Genomic DNA, 19327 nt, shown 5'->3' with positions numbered 1-19327 from the left:
CCATGACCGGTTGTTGAGCGGTACCTGGCCGGTACACCCGCCGATGAACACCACAGAAATTTTAAGCATGGGGCGGTACCACCGCCCGGAGGCAGCGGTACAACTGCTTGGGTATGCACTGGGATGTTCAACCCCAGGGTATCACCCCTGGGGGAGTGGTTGGGTCGGTGTCAAGGGCCAGCGGTACAACCACTCGAACGAGCGGTACAACCGCTGAGAGTACACAGCAATAGTTGAAAAGAAGGGGAGCTCTCTCTCTCTCTAACAAGAAACAGAAGGCAAAGGTGGGTGAGGAAAAAGTGTACGTGCAATGATTCACCCAACTCCTTCCAATGTGGATTCCCTCTTAATAGAACGGGTTTCCTACGACCAAAGAGATAACACACGTAGACAAACACCGTCTTCGATCTTTTCCTTCCAAAGAGAATAACTAATCGATGCAAGCCTAATCACCGAGAACCTGAAGCACTTAGCACAAGATTAGACCAAGAAAGGGTTGTCATCATCATCCAAAACACAAAGTAGGGAAATGACCTTACAATATGTTTCGTCAACTAATGTTTGTGTGGGTTCATGGTATAATTGATGGCTACGCATGACTCTGAAACTCATCTAAGTAATCTGGTTCGCACTTTGTTCCTTTGTAGATCGATGCTACTACTGATGAAGTTGGTAAATTTCATTTTTATTAACCCTGGCAAATTTATTTCATTGGTCATGGTTAGTATTTTTGACCATGGCAAATTTAGTTAACAAATCATGGAAAATTTTATTTTCTCGTTAATTAAGCACGGTAATTTTATTTTCATTTTGATCACGGTAATTTTAGTAATTGACAACTACAAATTTAGTTTATACACCATGGCAAATTATAGTTTCATGTATTTGCATGTCAAATTTACTTTAATTTCCAAGACGATGGCAAATTTTTAGTAGATCATCATGGCAATTTTACAGGACAATGTCAAACTTTTCTTACCATGGCAATTTTTTCAGTGAATTTGCCATGGCAAATTCACTAGACCTCCCACGACAAATTCACAAACATGCCCATGGCAAGTTTGTTTTTTCAAGCCGATGTCAAACTTTTCTTGCCATGGCAAGTTTCTCTTTTCAAGCCGACGTCAAACTTTTTCTTGCCATGGCAACTTCTTTTTTCAAGACGATTTCAAATTCATCACTAGACGTCCCACGGCAAATTCACTTACATGCCCATGGCAAGTTTCTTTTTTCAAGCCGATGCCAAACTTTTCTTGCCATGGCAACATTCTTATCTCAAGACGATGTCAAACTTTTCTTACCATGGCATTTTTTTTTGTGAATTTGCATGGCAAAATTCACTAGATGTCCCACGACAAATTCACTAACATGCCCATGGCAAGTTTCTTTTTTCAAGCCGATGTCAAACTTTTCTTGCCATGGAAACTTCCTTATTTCTAGACGATGTCAAACTTTTCTTATGATGGCAAATGTTTTAGTGAATTTGCCATGGAAAATTTACGTAAATTCCCATGGCAATTTTTATTTTTTATTGCCATGGCAAGTTTTACTTTTTATTTGCGGTGGCTAATTTACCTTTGTTAACATGGAAAATTTCCCTAAATTCTCATGGCAATTTTTAGCTTTTATTGCCATGGCAAGATTTACTATTTATTTGACATTTATTAACATGGCTGATTTTACTTTTTTTGCCATGTCAAATATATGCAAATTTTAATATGATTTTGGTTATGATCATGGAAAATTTAACTATATGCACCATGACCATTCTTTCTTCCTTTTTGCAACATGGCAAATTTCTTTCGCAGAGGACCATGGCAAATTAAGTCTATGCATCATGGAAATTTTATTGTATGGATCATGGCATTTTGTAGTCTACATTTTAGTCTATGGATCATGCCATGAGATTATAGCCTATGCATTTCTATCATAAGATCATGGCAACATTCCGTAGGTTTTTTCATTTATTATTTAATACGCAATTTTTTGCCTTGTACAATGGGAAATTTACAAGTACTTTCTTTTTAAAAATTAACATCCCCCCTCCCCAAAAAAAACTTGCCATGTATTTTTTTTAGAAAATAAAATTTGTAAAACTTGCCATGTGTAACATTTTTGCCTTTGTTCATATTCATCATCACAATTTCGTACTAAATTTTCTTTATTTATCATGCATGTTTTATTTTTGTAACGTACTGAACGTAGCCATTTTTCGTGTGTCTCAGTTGGCAATTAATCACTCATTGTAAATTCTAATGCAGTATCATTTTCTGAATTTTCTGTATTGTACAGTTTTTTCTCTACTAGCTTTACATCTGTCTACATTTTTCTCTATATTTTTGGTGCAAAGGGATTTTTGTTTGGGCCAGGAAGCTAGTATTGGGCCTGTCTGGTCAGGCGTTCGTGCTGAGAGGCTGTTCGTATCAAACAGAACAGTTCGGTCGATCCCTGCTCCCGTGCTGAACGAAATGTTCGGTCTGGTGCCTCCCCAGACTGAACGTTCGACCGTTATTGGCGTCCAAAAAAAAAGGACGATGCAGCTAGCGACGAAAAATCGGGCCCGGTCTAACCAAAGAAATTAAGGCCATGCTTCATTGCCAAAGCTTCCATAGTTGAGACTTCCGAGGCAAAAGGAACATGGCAACAAGCAGCAGCTACAAATGTGTTGCGGCCATCCTAAATGACAGCTCTCGTTGATCCTACTATTGTATGGTTTGCCTTGGAGACTGGATGCATGTACTAACACCCAATTTAGCCAAAAAGAATGAAAAATGGTATCAAACAAAATCCAAAAAATTGAACAGACCAGTAGAAATACTTCATACAACTTGGCGAGCAAGGCACAAATGCCTTCTTTTTGACAAAATGGAGGACTAGGCAGTAGCCTAGTGGCAAGGGTCGCAGTGGTGAACCCTGCGCCCACGGTTTGACTCCCGTCGGAAGTGAATTTGTGGCGTCTCACCCGGGTGGGCTCCTTCTATAAAAAAATACGTCCTAGGTGCTAGTGCTCATGATCTTTTTTTTTGACAAATGTCTTCTTGATATAAAAGTCATAATTTTTCATACAAAAATCTCCATCATGATTTTTCCCCATTTTTCATCGCTTCATAAAATACGTTTTGAAGACAATACAAATGTAGATGCCCACATACACCCACCCTGTAAAATACCACTTTTGTAAATCAAAATACAACAGTTGGCACTTTGGCACATAATTAATATGTTAGCTCTAAAAATGATAAAATGTTGTATGAAACCATATATAAATGACAACAATGTAATATTAGCATGAGAAAAACTATAGATATGTTTGACATGTATTAGTGCACTGCTTATATGATATGGACATATTATATGTACACTTCTATATCATGAGCATGTGGGCCTATTTGGTTCTCAGCCTACGGTTGCCACGCCTAACCTTAGTTATACCACAACATTTTAGGCATGTGTTTGGTTCATTGTCACACTTGTGGCTTGCCATAGTTTTCTAGTTATATGGTCCACACGTCACATGCTTAATTTTTTGCCAAATTTTGTCACACTTATGGTGGCCATTTTGTTAGCCACACTTTTTGTGGCAGCCACACCTTGTCTAAGGTTAGTTGTGGCAAAGTTAGTCATGAACCAAACAGACTCGTAATATATATTCACATACGCTTTCTTTTATGCACCATTGTAATGGGAAGAGATGCTGCTAGTGTGGTTGACACCCTCATTAGAATTGTTGGTGACACAAATGAAGTTATATGTGTGTAGAGCTCATGATTGACATAGAAAGCCGGTGTTCAGGGACGGAGCTGCCTATGTGGGACTAGGGTCAACCTACCCCAATTACTTTTGCAAAACAATCAATATATCTTACTCAATTAGCACTAAGTGTTTCCTTATTTGTAAAAGCTGAACCCAATGTAATAGAGATGACACCACCAAATTTATTTTCTAGTTTCATCCGTCGGTACTGAAAACCGGCAGATTCCAGTAGGCAAGGAACTTCATAAAAGAACGAAAAATTGGTATTTCATTTGCTAGGAAAGCGTCCATTGTTGGCAATGCAATCAAAGTCTTGCCCTGATAACGCAATATTACGTTGTGCACATATCGTCGTGGGCACCAAATATAGGTTTATCGTACAGTTTGTGTAAAGGGAGGGGGCATTGGCCCCCTCCCTCTTCCTCCCAAGCATGTTAACCATTATCATACCGGTGAGGGTTTTAATCACATCTGCACATTATTAACCTACACATTATACTCTGTCTAAGACTTGGGTAGTCATAGCCAGCAAGGAATGTCTTGTTACCTTCTTTGACAAGATGGTGACACTCACCTTTGTCAGGAATGATGTCGGTGGGCAAAATAATGAGTGATTATGTGGTTATTTTATGTACTACTTATATGGGAGGCATGACGAGGCGAGGGAGGTATCCGCAGCATGAGTGTGGTGGGTGGAGGGAAATTCACCTCCTTGTTGTGTAGGTTCAGTTATGCTGCGATGAGGGATGCAATCAAATTTCATATATGTTAAGTCCGTGACCTTATCGTAAGCATTTTCAATGTTGACACATTTTATATAACTCGATGTCTCTTATAATGGCATGCATGCCATTTTCCTTGATATGAACATGTGCATGTGATCAACCTCAACCGTAGTGCCTTTACCATCCACCCGGACGTCATTTCCGTCATCCTCAACCTATTAAAATCCCACCATCACTGAAAATTTCATGCTCAACTATTCAGATGTGGGATGGAGGTTTCCCGACAACCCAAACTTCTAGGTGTCGGAAGTGCAAATCATCTATATTAATCAATGTAGCCCCTCTGTAAACCCTTTTTACTAATTAATCAATGACGCAAATCTTTTGCCTAGGTTTCGAAAAAGAATTGGCCTCTTAAGTGCCATATTGGAGTACCATGTGTTAATAATTAATAATCGTTGACATTCTAGTGATCAATAAAAACTACCTTTCTAGTCCTCCTGACAACATCACCAAAATGAGGATTCCACCGTTTAGCCAAAAGAAACTATACTCTTCCTAGCAATTTTTTTACTACTCCCCTTATTTCATATGCATATATTTTTTTATAAATGTCAACTTTGTAGAGATTGACCAAGTTTATTGAGATAAATACCTTTTTTTTTTGCCGGTGAGAAAAAAGTACCAAATTAATACAATGTAAAAGCATATCTCATGTTGTATGCAATGATATTGATGATATATATTTGGTACTATAGGTGTTGATTTTCTTCTTCTGTAAACTAGGTCAAAGTTGACAAAGCTTGACTTTAGACAAAAGTTATATACTGACCACATTTCGGAATGGAGAGAGTATGAAACAACTTTGCAAGATAAAAGTTAACATAAATTTTACAGGGTCAATGCATACACTTCTGCATAAATTAGTGATCAATGTTTTATAGGATTGATTGCATTTTTCTATTCGCAAATCTAATACGAGTGCAAACGCGTTTGACAAACTTGCACAAAGCAGAGCTGAAGCTGTTAACGTGACAGGTTCCCACACCCATTCACATACGTCTTCTGAAACCTCGCTCGCACAAAACCGCATGACAAATCGCACCCGTCGGCCATGGCGTGCCAGCAGTCCCGCGCCTACGCGGCCATCCTCCAGCGCAGCGCCGCCGCCGACCCCCGCCGCGTCGCCTCCCTCCACGCGGCGATCCTCAAGCCGGGCCTCCTCGCCTGCGACCAGTTCCTGGCCAACCACCTCCTCATCGCCTACTTCAGGTCGCCGCTCCGGCCCCGCCGCCACGGCCTCCGCCTGCTCGACGAAATGCCCCGCCGCAACGCCGTCTCCTGGGCCGCCGCCGTCTCGGGGCTCGCGCACGGGGGCCGGCCCCGCGAGGCGCTCGCGCTCTTCCGCGCGATGCGCCGCGAGGGGGCCCCGCCCAGCGTGTTCGCGCTCGTCAGCGCGCTCAACGCCAGCTCGCTCGTCGCCCCCGGCGGCGCGCACGCGCGGCAGCTCTACGCCCTCGCCGTCCGGCTCGGCTTCGAGTCCCACGCCTTCGTGCTGAACGCGTTCCTCGCGGCGATGGTCCGGCACGAGCGGCTCGCCGACGCCGTGCGGCTGTTCGAGTGGGCCTCCGGGCGCCGCGACGTCGTCTCGTGGAACACGCTGCTCGCCGGGCTCGCGCGCCGCTCGCGCACGCGCATGTGGATTCTCTGGCGGAGGATGGCCCGGGAAGGCGCCGGGGCCGACGGGTTCTCGTTCAGCACCGTGCTCTCGGGGCTGACGGCCGATGCCGACACGGTGAGCGGTTTGCAGGTCCACGGACAGCTTGTCAAGAGCGGCTTCGGCGACGATGTCTGCGTGGGCAACTCCCTGGTGGAGATGTACACGAAGAATGGGGCCCTGGAGTCCGGCGCCAAAGCGTTCGCCGAGATGCCCCAAAGAGACGTCGTGTCGTGGACGGAGATGGCCGCCGGTTGGCTGCACTGTGGCGAGCCCGCCAAGGCCATCGGAGTCCTTGGTCCCATGATGCTCGAAGGAATTAGGCCGAACAACTACACATTGGCGACGGCAGCCAATGCCTGCGCGACCCTCGCCGGTCCGAGCGAAGGGCGCAAGGTTCATGGATACGCCATCAGACTGGGAGAGGGCTCCGATGTCGCCGTGAACAACGCGCTCATCGACATGTACTCCAAGTGCGGCCTGGTGGACACCGCGCACAGGGTGTTCCAATCGATGCGGCAGCGGCCCGTCATATCCTGGACAACGATGATCATGGGGTTCGCGCGGAACGGGCAACCTCAGGACGCCGTGAAGGTGTTCGACGACATGCTTCTGGAAGGCGTCGCGCCTAACCACGTCACGTTCCTCTGCGTCCTCCATGCCTGCAGCCAAGGCGGGTTCATGGAGGAAGCCTGGATATACTTCAGAGCCATGGCAGACAAGTTCGGCGTCGAGCCTGGAGAGGACCACTACGCCTGCATGGTCGATCTCCTCGGGAAAGCAGGCCATATAGAGGACGCCGAGGAGCTGATATCGCGGATGCCTTTCCGCCCCGGGGTTCTGGTCTGGCAGGCGTTGCTTGGCGCCTGTCAACTCCATGGCAATGAGGCTGCAGCGAAGCGAGCTGCAGAGCGCGCGCTCGCGCTCGAGAAGGAAGACCCGTCGACATACCTGCTGCTGTCGAGGACGCTCGCGAGTCGGCACGATTGGGGCGGCGCCGGAAGGTCGAGAGGGCTCATGGGGGACAGAGAAGTCATGAAGCTGCCTGGGTCTACCTGGTTGCAGTCCATGCCCGAGACTGAGAGTGCCCAGGCTTGCACAGCATGAATGAACAATAATGCAAAATGTACATTTTTCCTGATGGAAGCACTTGAACCATTTTCTGGCCTGAAAGGCTTCAGGCTACGAAGGAAAGTAGGTATTTCAGTTATCTGAGTGAATGCCATTTTGGCTTGGATGGAAGTGAATTGGCAGTTTTCGTGAATGGATTTCTGCATGATCCAACTGGTAAGAGTCTAATGTGATCAATGGCTATCAATTCTGTACAGGACAAACTAGTTATCCATTGACCTTGCTTAATAACAATTAAATAAGTATACATCCTCCTGATAGCCCTTGATATATGCTCTTTTTTTCAAATACAACGAAAGCCATACATAGTCCTGATCGTGTAGGTAATTAGTAATTACAGACTAGAGCTCATGGAGTGGGAAAAACTGTTCAATGTGCAAGCTGTGCAGCTCAAGCCAGTGCCATTTGGCATCCTCTGAAGCATGAACCATTACAAGAATCGGTCCTGCAGACTGCAGGTGATGATATCAGGCGACATTTGAGGTCTCCAGGAGAGGCTCGATGTAGTCCTTGAACTTGGCCTTGTTTATCGCGCCTTCTCTTCGGCTCCCTGGCACCTCCTGCCCATTCTTGAAGAGGATCAACGCCGGGAGACCGTAAACCTTGTACTTCTCGATAATCTGAGGATTTGCATCATGGTCGATCTTGACGATCTTCAATCTCCCCTCATATTCCTGTTTCATGAAAAAAAAATCTATCAGAGCTGGTGATCCGAATTAAAAACAGACTTCCCTCCAAATTCTTTAGACCACACCGAACATTTAAATGTACCCTTAACCTGCTTTTTGTTCAGAAAAAAGAGTGGGTTATGCGCAATCTAACTAGTTGATTTTTCATATATAGTACATCTGTACATGGATATTTACAAAACAATGGTCAGTTGATCAGAGGGTTTTCCATGACAGCTAAAAATGCCAATGTTGGAAATTGCAAAGCAAGTCTCTCCATTGCACATCGATCTTCCATACTAATTTAGGTTCACAACATGAACCGCATCCTTAAGGCTATGGGTAGTCTTATGCAGTCTACACCTATTGTTGCTCGTATTTTCACAACCATGGTCGATCATACACTACCCCTGATTCCTTACAATGTCTAGGATTCCTTAAGGGTTGATGCCATTGCTTTTGGCAAAGCATTTTGGGCCTTTGTTCTAGCACTTGTTATAGACTCACTTTGAAGGCAGCTTTCCCTTTCTTTTACTGTTGTACTATGTAAGATGTAGTACAGCTGAAACCACAAATGCAGGGATTGCTGAACTGCCCACAGATTCACAAACGCCGTGACAGGTCAGGTTGCTGGTAAGTGCTGAGTTTCCCCTTCTTTGCTAAGCTGCGGCCATGGAATGCAGTTCATGCATCCACTGTTAACAGACCCTGCCAAGGACTTGCGGAAATTAATTCCTACGCCATTCATAGTCTAACTCACAGAATTGGACTTGTGTGCCCTGTGTGGTTTGGTGTTTTTGCGATTCGCAACTGGAAGAACACGACGAAGCACCAGGGGCATTTTCCGTCAACCAAAGCGGGCCGGCAGCGCGTACCTCGGAGGCCCAGTCGACGACGGGCGCGACGAGGCGGCAGGGCCCGCACCAGTCGGCGACGAAGTCGACGAGCACGGGCAGGTCCGACTGCATCACCTCCGCCTCGAACTCGCCCTCCCCGACCAGCTTCACCGCCCCGCGGCACCGCACGCGCGCCAGGGCGAGCCCCCGCGCGGGCGCGCGGCAGAGGAGGAGCGCCCCCGCCGCCCGAGGGAGCGCGGCGGCGGAAGGGAGCCGGCGGGAGGAGGAGAAGGAGAGGGGCGAGCGGAGAGGGGGCGCGAGGGTGGACGCGGTGGTGCTCGGCGCGGATGCCATGGGAGGGAGGGACAGGGGGGAGGAGCGCAGCACGATGCCGATGAGGCGGAATCTTCTGGAAGGTGCCACCTGGCGAGGACAGCACGGGCGGGTTTGTTTGTGATGGTGAGGCGCGCAATCCAATCCAATCCAGCCCACGGCCTCGTTCGGCCTGGTCTATCCAGCACGCATTTTCGTGTGGCCCATGTATAACACCACAAAGAGGTTTTCTCGTCAATTAAAAAAGAAGATGAAAAAACCCTCATAAAAAAAACTTGGCGCCATTTTCTCCTTCGGTGTCTCCGATGATGGCGCTCGTGGCTTGTTTGGAGGCATGCTTAACTAGGTGTTGGTATCCCCATATTTCAAAAATAAAAATAAAAATGAAATCCTTGTACCCTATACTATTGGGTTCTACTCCCTCCGTTCCATACGTTCTAGAGTTTTTTTCACTACATTCGCAATATTTAACAACTAGTGTCAAAAATATTCTTATATTAGGGGACAGAGATAGTAGTGTTCATCGAAGTATAGTTAATGTCTTTTGTCTGGAAAAAAGGAACGGATGCAAGAACTAGCTTTCTTCCTGTTTGGCAGTGCTTTGCTTGTGTTTCCAAGTTTCAATCCCATGTAACTCCTTCTGCTAGCTTCAATGCAAATTTTCGTTAAAATGATCTACTGATAGCTGGATGGTTACAATCCCTACTTGTGAAACAGATCACAGGGAACAAATCTCACACCAGCAAGGAAAAACTCTATCAACCACGGGGAACAGCGCTCTCGATGGATTGCATTTCCGGAATCACTGACAAGGTCCTTGAGTTACGGAATTGTGATCCACCGGACCGGATGCATCTCTTTGGTCACAAGTCACAAGCGACCGCTGAATATGCTACCAGCAAAGCTCACACACTTACACCTTGGTCCCACCTCACCTCAACAAGCCTTGACTCATTCCTTTCCCGCATGATAATAATGTTTCCAAGGCACATGAGGTCTGGCTGACTTGCGGGGTCCAGCCACTTGGTCGTCTTCTCCTGCTTGAGGAAGCGCTTCAGCTCGCTTGGCCATAGCATAGCATAGCATGATCATGATCACTGCTTTTCTCCAAACGGCACTGCATACGGGCCGCGTAACATCTTTCACTAATTGTGTTTCTAGAAAAGAGAATAACCTTATGAAATTCTTGGAATTTTTTTCTGTAACACGGCATGGCAACTCTGGGCAAATAAATGATTACGAGTGAGCGTCTACACAATTGTAATTTACAGTGCCTTTCAAATTCCTCAATGCACCAGAACTAAACATGCACGGTGGCCCCTGATAGTCCGTTCCTGCTGCTCGCTCTAATGGAGATCTATGCCATCCGTCACAGGACAGCACCTCCAGTGCCTGCAGCCCTGCATTCATATTCACCTACTACTCATTAGACGAATGCTAAGAACATTCACAGGACAGTGCCCCCTGTTTCATTACAAACTGTCAAAAGACAGTCCAAATTCTTTTCGCAAGAAGCACATTGAAGCATTGTTCAGCTTCGTCCTGTGCAGCTGACCCATTTCTTCCGGTGATCAGGTTCTCAGCTGCCCATCGCCTGACTAGGCTCGTTCTTTTGATATGATCGCCATCATTCTGGGGGAAGATAGATAGATAGATCAAACAGTTCTTGTAATGGAGAGGGAGGTTGTTGTACCAGAACACTAAGATGTGCCGAATATTGCCAGGAGAGTCACTAGTTAGGTCATTGCAGAGGCTCTGAAGCTCTTCTCTGTTCCTCATAGGATTGACATAGAGAACATGTAAGAATGCCTTGAGGCATAAGAGATCGGGTGCACATTTTGATAAAATGGACCAAATGACTTGCTTCAGGGTGTCATTTTTGGGATTATTCTCAACAAGGCAACCCGCTTTGCCAAAGAAGAACTTGACAAGAGGCTCTAGAGGCGGGAAGATATTTGGAGAGCAGGAACGGGCTAGAGCAGATGAGTGGGTGATCACTAGAACTGCAGAATGACCACCAGCAGCAGTCTGAAAGAATATTTAGAGCCGAGAACGCAAAATTTACAGGACACAAACTGATTGTTACGCACATGCATGACTCGTTCGATTGTAAGATTTAATAGAAACTTACTGTAGGTAGCATCAATGGCACTCGGCTTGGGTGTAACAAGTTTCAGTGCTCAACCATCAAGTCTGAAAATTTCAGAGTCTGAGGGCTCACTTTTCCGCTCCGGTTTAAATTCAGAGTTCAGAGTAGAAAAAACATACCACATGGAACTCATTGTTCACTCAACTTGTTTGTTAATTTGTGCAGGCTGCCTCACTCAACGGTGGAATGCCGCGTTGTTTTGAGGAGCCATAGCTAAGGTACATTCCCTGCTGCATCTCAGGGCCTAGGAACACTTGATGTGGCTGTGGTTTGGAATATCTTGTGATGCTCTTCTCTCTGAATGTTTAGTTCAACTGAATCCCCGTACATGGCACCATACCTGTCATGTTCAAACCCAACCCCTGTTTACTTAGACTTGTCAACTTATAGTCATGTTCAATCCCCTGAATCTCTCCTCTTTATGTCAAGTTCAGTTGGTAATCAGCCTTACCGAGTTTGCTCTGGAGAAAGAAGCAATAGTGTTATCACTAGGCTCTCCTCTTTGACCATCCCCCAATTGCTGCTCTTCTCCTTCTCTTGGTCCTCGTCACGTCGATTGCTCATCATGGCATCTTCCGCAAGTCTTTCATCTTTGCTACATGTAGATAATTGTTATAATTTTTGGATTAATTCTGGAGTTGTATTTTATTATCAACTGTCAGCACATTGCCTCCATGCAGTAAGTTCACTAGTGAAATTTATTATCTACTCTAAATGAATATGCATAAATGTTGGAGAAATAAATTGCAGAAATAAGAATGATGCAAATCAGATAGCATTTGTACTTATGGCTGCATGCATCGATTGATGCATAGGCCGGGGGTTTTCGTCCTTTTCAAAAAAAAGATAACATTTGTTCTTGGATTTCATCACATGCCTTCAATACTTTCAGTGAAACTGTGGACATTTATGAAAAGACACAAGAGCTTTTCGCTCAAAGTCCTCTAATCACTGCTGCAGTTTAAGATAAGGGATTTCTCAACATAATTAGTTAAGCCCAGTCCCAATGTTCTGAAAGCGTAAGAGCTTGTGTCATACAGATGCTGCTATGATAATGGAAAATACTGATAAAATAGTTGTGGCTCAGAAGCGTCTGAAGCAAATCACACGTAGAAGTTGGCCATATTATTAGATTCTTGCAGCCAAATATGGATGTGTTGGGGAAAAGGAACAGTAAAAAATCTTTGTTGTAAGATCTCTATTTTTTTCAGCTCTGATTCGAGTTAACTTGAATCCTGAAATATTTTTAAACACATACTTACTACTCTCTCTGTCCCATAATACTTATATTATGGGACGGAGGGAGTACTATATAGCTTCACACTTGACTTGGGTTCACACAAGAAGTCTGAAAGATTCAGGGCTAGCGTTCAGCTCTGATTCAAATTCAGAGTTCGGAGTAGAAAATTTACGTACCACTTACTGTTTACATGCAGGCCACAACTCTCTCTCTCTCTCTCTCTCTCTCTCTCTCTCCCTTTGCACTACACAACTGAAAATGCTTCTCACCGATGCCGCCATGTTGATTTTGGCACATGAATGTCTCGTATGCAACTATGCAAGCATACAAAAGGGAAGGATCTGAGCCAGAGAAAATCATGGAGCATCATGGCGGCGTGGGGAAAAACACGACATGCAGATGGACGAAGATGAACCGGATCTCATACACGACGCGCCTCAAAAGGCACACGTAGAGGCGGAGAAAGGTGGGGCTATAGGGCTGAGGCAAAATAGGAGTTGTCTGAGGGCTGTATAGCACGATGCTCAGTTGTACCAATATGGGGTTGCCAGAACCGCCTGACCTCACGCCCATCATGAGGTGTGCATGTCATGCCCATGTCGACGTCTGACGTTCTTCAAGATTTTGACCATTGAAGGAGCAAAGTGTGTTTCTCTCTAGTTGAGAAATTTGTCTCATGGAGCTTGAGCAATGGACGCGCGTGATGGTGCTCCGCTGGCTTTCAAGATGGGCTTGAGCCCCATTATTGTATAGAGCCACGTGCGCAAAAGTGGGTGGCCGTGAAACCCGACAAACATGAGCGGAGAAAATGTCTTTGGCTTAATTTTGTTCCTGGCAAATTGTCAATACGGTTTCCCCTCAGCAAATAAAAATAAAAATTGCCAATACGATTGTGTTCGTGATTCGAAAAAACGGCCGAGCAGCAGGTGCAGTACACACGAAATTAAAGGGAAAGCGGGGTGTCGTTTTCACATGAAAGGAGAGATGAATTCGGATGGGCCACGCGTCAGCGGCTGGCGCGGCCCACCTGTCGTAGCACCATCATCAAAGCACCGCAGCGCGTCTACCGACCAGCTCGTGAGCCAGGTCCACGCAGCGAATGAGAAAAACAAAACCCGATCCATCTCGCCGGTCTCCGGCTTGGCCTTGACGACGCCCGCTGCCGCTGACGCTTTCTCCCCCCTTTATTCTTCCCTCCCTCCCCCCAAAACCCCCCACCCTCCGCGCATGGAGGCGCGCGCTCCGGAGACGCGGGCCGGCTAGACCCCCCCCCCCCCCCCCCACCCCACGCGCTCCCTCCCCGGCCATGGCCATGCCCACGGCGGCCGCCGCGCTACTCCACCCCTCCTCCGCCGTCGCCGTCGCCGTCGCCGTCGCCGCCCCGTCCCCCTCCACCTCTTCCTCGGCGCGCCGCAGTGCCCCTTCCTCCTCCTCGGCGCGGCGCGGCGGCAATGCCTCCGCCGGGCGCGGGGCCGCGGTGCGCGCGAGGGTCGCGGGGGCCGCCGCGCCGGTGACCGCGGCGGCGGCGGAGGGCTGCGGCAGGCAGGAGCCCCACTCGGCGCCCGCCGTCGAGATCCCCGTCACGTGCTACCAGGTGAGCCCGTCCGTCCCGGCCCTAATCCGCCCCCGACTTCGACGAATTCCCCGGAAATGCGGGCCCTGCCGTTGCCGCCGCGCCGCTCCGCGTCGGTCGCTCGATCCGCTGCCGCGGTTACGGGCGAGCTGGCTGTGGGTTTCATCGTCAAAATTCAACGCCCTCGCATCCGTTGGAAACTGAATTTCGCTTTGGTTTGGACTGTACTGCCGCCGCGGACGGGTTCCGAGATTTCGTAGTTTTCTCCAGCCCAAAGGCGGCTGGATCATGTCGTCTTCCAGTTTATGACGCGTCCGTCCAATTGACCGTGCAGATCCTGGGCGTCACGGAGAAGGCCGAGAAGGACGAGATCGTCAAGTCGGCCATCGAGCTGAGGAAGTCGGAGATCGAAGACGGGTACACGGAGGAGGTGTCCACCTGCAGACAGGTTGCTCATTCAGTTCAGAAATTACGTGAACACAGTTTTTCTCGGAATCATATGCAGCCCGCCCCAAGGTGTTTAACGTTGTGCTGCTTGTTGGTCTGTTGTCAGGCTCTGCTGCTGGACGTGAGAGACAAGCTTCTCTTCGAACAGGAGTATGCAGGAAGCACCAGGGCCAAGGTTCCGCCCAGATCCTCTCTTCATATACCCTGGAGCTGGTTGCCTGCTGCCTTGTGTGTCTTGCAGGAGGTAATGTGTCACATAAACACCTCCCAGTCAAAAGATTCCTATGTGCAAATGAAGGGCAGTTGTCAGTTTTGGTCCGTTTAAACTTGGTTTAGGCCTTTCACATCTGTATCGCATGGGATAGTCAATGTCATGGGTGTGTCCTGTTCTCTGAAGTTCACCAAAACAGCACAATATTTAGTTGAACATTGACAGTGTTTCTTGTTTTTCCTATGTAGGCAGTTTGAAAAGTTACAGGCTGTTAATGTTAAAAAAAAGTACATGGTATTTTAAGATTTGTCTGTGTTTCTTGAAAGGCTAATAATTAAAACAGTATTATGACAACTCCATGGCCAATATCTACAGTGTTATTGCAAGGAACATGTAGAAATTAAACCATGCCCATCTTTGTACTAGGTAAGTGTAAAATACTGAAATGTATGTCAATATCTGTAGTATTTGTAGTAAGGAGCATGTAGATACTGAATAATGCCCATCTTTTGGACTAGATAGGTGTAAAATACTGAAATGTGATCGATGATCACTTTGATGTTTTAAGGGCTCAAGCATGGAGAATCCTAGTAGCCTCTGTTTAATACAGTTGAATGTGCTTGTCTTATGACCATGTACTGAAATGTTTCACATCTGTATCACATGGGATAGTCAATATCATGGGCATGCCCTGTTTCTCTGAAGTTTACCTAAGCAGGAAATATTTAGTTGAACATTGACTGTGTTTCTTATTTTTCTTATCGCGGCAGTTTGAAAAGTTACAGGCTGTTTAAGGTTTATCTGTGCTTTCTTGAACAAAATTATGAAATCTCCATGGTGAATATCTGTAGTATTATTGTGTAAGGAGCATATAAAATTCAGTTATACCCATCTTTCGGACTAGGTAGGTGTAAAATACTTAAATGTGATTGATGATCAGTTTGATGTTTGTGATATTTAAAGGATCAAGCATGGAGGATCCTGCTAGCCTCTGTTCATCACAGTTGAATGTGCTTCTTATCATCATGTACTGGCTTGTTTGTTTATTGCCAGTGTAAGATACCAATGCCCGTAATGTTTGCAGGTTGGGGAAGAGAAGCTGGTTTTGGACATTGGTCAGGCAGCTCTTCGGCGCGCTGATTCTAAGCCATATGTTCATGATGTACTTCTTGCAATGGCACTAGCTGAAGTAAGTACTATGCATGATTAAAGTGAAAAAAGCCGCTTGCTACAATGTTTATTATGTACATCTTTGGCAATTTGGAATAATTCCATGCATTTTCCTGTAGTGCTCCATTGCAAAAGCTAGCTTTGAAAAAAGTAAAGTATCTCTTGGCTTTGAGGCTCTAGCACGTGCTCAATATCTTTTGAGGAAAAAACCATCTTTAGAGAAGATGCCCCTTCTTGAGCAGGTAACATGTTATTGCTTTCACCTTACAGATTTGTCCATGTATGAAATCATGTCATAACTTCTCTTGTTGGGTGAACTAGATTGAAGAATCACTTGAAGAGCTTGCACCAGCTTGCACTCTAGAGGTTTTAAGCCTGCCCCGTACACCTGAAAATTCTGAACGCAGGCGAGGTGCTATTGCAGCTCTCTGTGAATTGCTTGGACAGGGACTTGATGTTGAGTCATCATGTAGAGTTCATGATTGGCCTTATTTCTTGGGCCAGGCAATGGACAAGTTATTAGCCACTGAAATTGTGGAACTACTTTCTTGGGACTCTTTGGCTACAACTCGTAAAAACAAAAAATCGTTGGAGTCCCAGAGCCAGCGGGTGGTAGTTGACTTTGACTGCTTCTACAGGGCAATGCTTGCACACCTTGCATCTGGATTTTCAACCCGGCAGACTGACTTGGTACCTTTTTTCTTCTTCTACTTGTGCCTTATAGGAACCAAACTGTCCTGTTTGCTGCTTTTCCATTCTTTAATGTACATTACCTCTGTGCAGATAAGTAAAGCCAAAACCATCTGCGAATGCTTAGTTGCATCTGAGAACACCGACCTGAAATTTGAGGAGTCTTTTTGCTCGTTTCTTCTTGGAGAGGTGATAAGCTAATCTCAATTTCTATAAATTTAGTAATGCACAATTGCACATTACTAGGACTAAAGGCTTGCTCTCAGGAATCTGGCGCCACAGTTTTCGAAAAGCTTCAGCAGCTTCAAAGTAATGGAAGTTCCAATTCAAGGAATTATGGGTTAGCTAAAAAGAAAGACAGCAGTGACAAGGTTACTGTCAACCAGTCACTGGTATGTTGCATCTTGCGATGAGAGCAAATAAGTTGTACTATGCTATTCCCTCTGTTCCTAAATAAAAGACGTTTTTGCAGGAACAAATAAGTTGTACTATGCTACTCCCTCTGTTCCTAAATATAAGACATTTTTGCAGCTCAAAATGAAGGATATATTTGTCTGAAGTTATTACTGTGCCTATGTTCTGTTGACACTGTCCCATGCTTGACAACTTGTCTTTACCAGGAACTGTGGCTGAAGGAGGTGGCACTTTCTCGTTTTGCAGATACAAGAGATTGTCCGCCATCCTTGGTTTGTGCCATACTATTTTTAATAATTAAATCCCTCACAACATTCTCTGTGGATTAAGTTAACTATCAATGTCATCTTATGACAGGCCAACTTCTTTGCTGCTCCTAAGCGCCTCATTAGCACTTCCAAGCAGAAACTGGGAGCCACGAGAAGGGTCCTTTTGAGCTCTCAGACGTCTCCTAGTGCCAACACATGCAACAGAACTTCAGGGCAGCAGAATCCAAGATTAAATTCTACCAGCCATCTCGGGGAAGCTGTAAAGCAGCTTGCACCAACCACCCTGGGGGGCCAAGGCCATTCATCAACGGATAGGCCAGTAAATGGTTTAAGTACAACATCTGTTCCTCTGAAGCGCAATCCTGGATCCCATCCTGTAAGAACCTTGGAATCGTGGGGCCTGACTGGGGATGTTATAGGAAAAATCGCTTACACTGCAGTCCTGGGGGTTGCCCTATTTGGTACATTAAAACTGCTCAGGTTTCAGTTTGGTAACACAAAACCTGCCCCCTCAACTAGAGAATCTGCAGCCACATCTTCTCTGAATGAAGCATCTACATCAGACGGTTCTTTCATCAGTATCAGAGTTAGGGAACAGTTTGAGAAGCTGTCAAAAATGCTTTGGTTGAACAACAGGCTCCATTCGAGAAGTGAAAGAAGTGATCTGTCTCCTGGTTCTAGTGATGTGGCTGCTATAGCTCGCAAGGAAAGGATGTCTCTTCAAGAAGCAGAAGCGCTTGTGAAGCAGTGGCAAGATATCAAGTCCGAAGCTCTTGGCCCTGACTATGAAATTGATATGCTCTCCGAGGTCCTCGATGGTTCGATGCTCTCAAAGGTAAGTTGCTTTTATCAAGTAGCATATGGAGTTCATGCATGATTGTGTATGCTGTGCATAATCAAATCAAATACCCTCTTGTCGAGCAGTGGCAGGACTTGGCTTTATCAGCAAAGGATCAGTCCTGCTACTGGAGATTTGTTCTGCTGAATCTCTCTGTTGTCCGAGCCGAGATCCTGCTGGATGAGGCTGGTGATGGTGAAGTGGCGGAAATCGATGCTGTTCTCGAGGAAGCTGCTGAGCTCGTTGATGACTCCCAGCCCAAGAAGCCCAGTTATTACAGGTACTTGAGAACATGCCATTTCTGTCTATCACTCTTTCATTCTGCTCCAAAATAAAATGGTACTGATGGTTTGTTCTGTTATACCTGCAGTACCTATGAAGTTCAGTACACGCTGAGGAGGCAGGATGACCGATCGTGGAAAATCTGCGAGGCTGCTGTCCGGGACCTGTCATGATGTCTGCCAGAAGGACGACTAACGCATCATCTCATAGGACACGGGGCAGCGTCTAAACAAAGTTCCAGCACACTAGATATCTGTAGGTCACTAGTCTTAGGTCAGCATTGAACCAATTCGAATGCACGAAACCGTTCGATGATCTGCGCTGGGATGCTGTAGCTGCTCGTGGTGACTTTGCATCAGGATTTGACACAATACCCGCTGATTTGCTACGTTAGTACAGAATGCTAACTTCTGCTGATTTCACATACCCTTCAATTTTTTGCGCTTATACGTTGTTAGTTTGCGACATGTTGTTGGGCCTTGGGTGCCCTGCGCGGTGTAACTGAACTGTGTCAGCCATTGTTCATTGTTGAAAGACCAATGCAGTTTGCTTCATTTCGCCCCCTTTGTTTTGAGTTCTGAACACAGGCTTCATGATGATGATTCCCTTGTCCACCCCTTTTGTTTTTGAGGTTTCCCTTTGTTTAGGCTCCACAAGCTTGTACTTCAACTTTGAGATCCCTGTTGGATACGGTAGGAACATTATCATTGACCTTTGTGTTTTGGAATGGCTAAAAATTCGACGTCAGAAATTTGGGCAATTTATATTGGCGCGAGGATGGCAAATTCAGTTTGCAAGCACGGCAATTTCCAGGCAAAATATGAACCGGGGAGGATTTGCCATGCTCGCCAACTAAACTTGCCATAAAAAAACGTTCGTTT

At 46.0% G+C, this 19327-nt stretch overlaps 2 protein-coding genes across 2 annotated transcripts; one reads left to right on the top strand and one right to left on the bottom strand.

Annotated features, from left to right (window-relative positions):
* Positions 1–7584: 7584 nt before the first annotated feature.
* Positions 7585–9260, bottom strand: LOC123055193 (thioredoxin X, chloroplastic). The gene is made up of 2 exons (XM_044479174.1): positions 8870–9260; positions 7585–8000 (listed from the first exon to the last, which is right to left on the bottom strand). Exons 1-2 carry the CDS (start codon positions 9182–9184, stop codon positions 7794–7796), a joined length of 522 nt encoding a protein of 173 aa, XP_044335109.1. The 5' UTR covers positions 9185–9260; the 3' UTR covers positions 7585–7793.
* A 4583-nt stretch (positions 9261–13843) lies between these two features.
* Positions 13844–19000, top strand: LOC123055190 (plastid division protein CDP1, chloroplastic). Its single transcript, XM_044479165.1, has 12 exons — positions 13844–14146; positions 14460–14573; positions 14679–14816; positions 15868–15972; positions 16073–16195; positions 16275–16643; positions 16737–16832; positions 16910–17035; positions 17264–17329; positions 17415–18161; positions 18251–18444; positions 18535–19000. Exons 1-12 carry the CDS (start codon positions 13859–13861, stop codon positions 18617–18619), a joined length of 2451 nt encoding a protein of 816 aa, XP_044335100.1. The 5' UTR covers positions 13844–13858; the 3' UTR covers positions 18620–19000.
* Positions 19001–19327: the final 327 nt, after the last annotated feature.

This window comes from Triticum aestivum, chromosome 2D, assembly GCF_018294505.1.
Source record: "Triticum aestivum cultivar Chinese Spring chromosome 2D, IWGSC CS RefSeq v2.1, whole genome shotgun sequence".
Taxonomy (NCBI): Eukaryota; Viridiplantae; Streptophyta; class Magnoliopsida; order Poales; family Poaceae; genus Triticum; species Triticum aestivum.
The sequence above is the reverse complement of the archived record's forward strand: the minus strand, read 5'-3'. Positions and strand labels throughout refer to the sequence as shown.

Coding starts and splice junctions, on each gene's coding strand:
- LOC123055193 (XM_044479174.1), bottom strand. CDS start 9,184: ATGGCATCCGCGCCGAGCACCACCGCGTCCACCCTCGCGCCCCCTCTC. Junction 8,001..8,869: donor TCGTCGACTGGGCCTCCGAG/GTACGCGCTGCC, acceptor TTCATGAAACAG/GAATATGAGGGGAGATTGAA.
- LOC123055190 (XM_044479165.1), top strand. CDS start 13,859: ATGGCCATGCCCACGGCGGCCGCCGCGCTACTCCACCCCTCCTCCGCC. Junction 14,147..14,459: donor TCCCCGTCACGTGCTACCAG/GTGAGCCCGTCC, acceptor TTGACCGTGCAG/ATCCTGGGCGTCACGGAGAA. Junction 17,036..17,263: donor TTACTGTCAACCAGTCACTG/GTATGTTGCATC, acceptor TGTCTTTACCAG/GAACTGTGGCTGAAGGAGGT.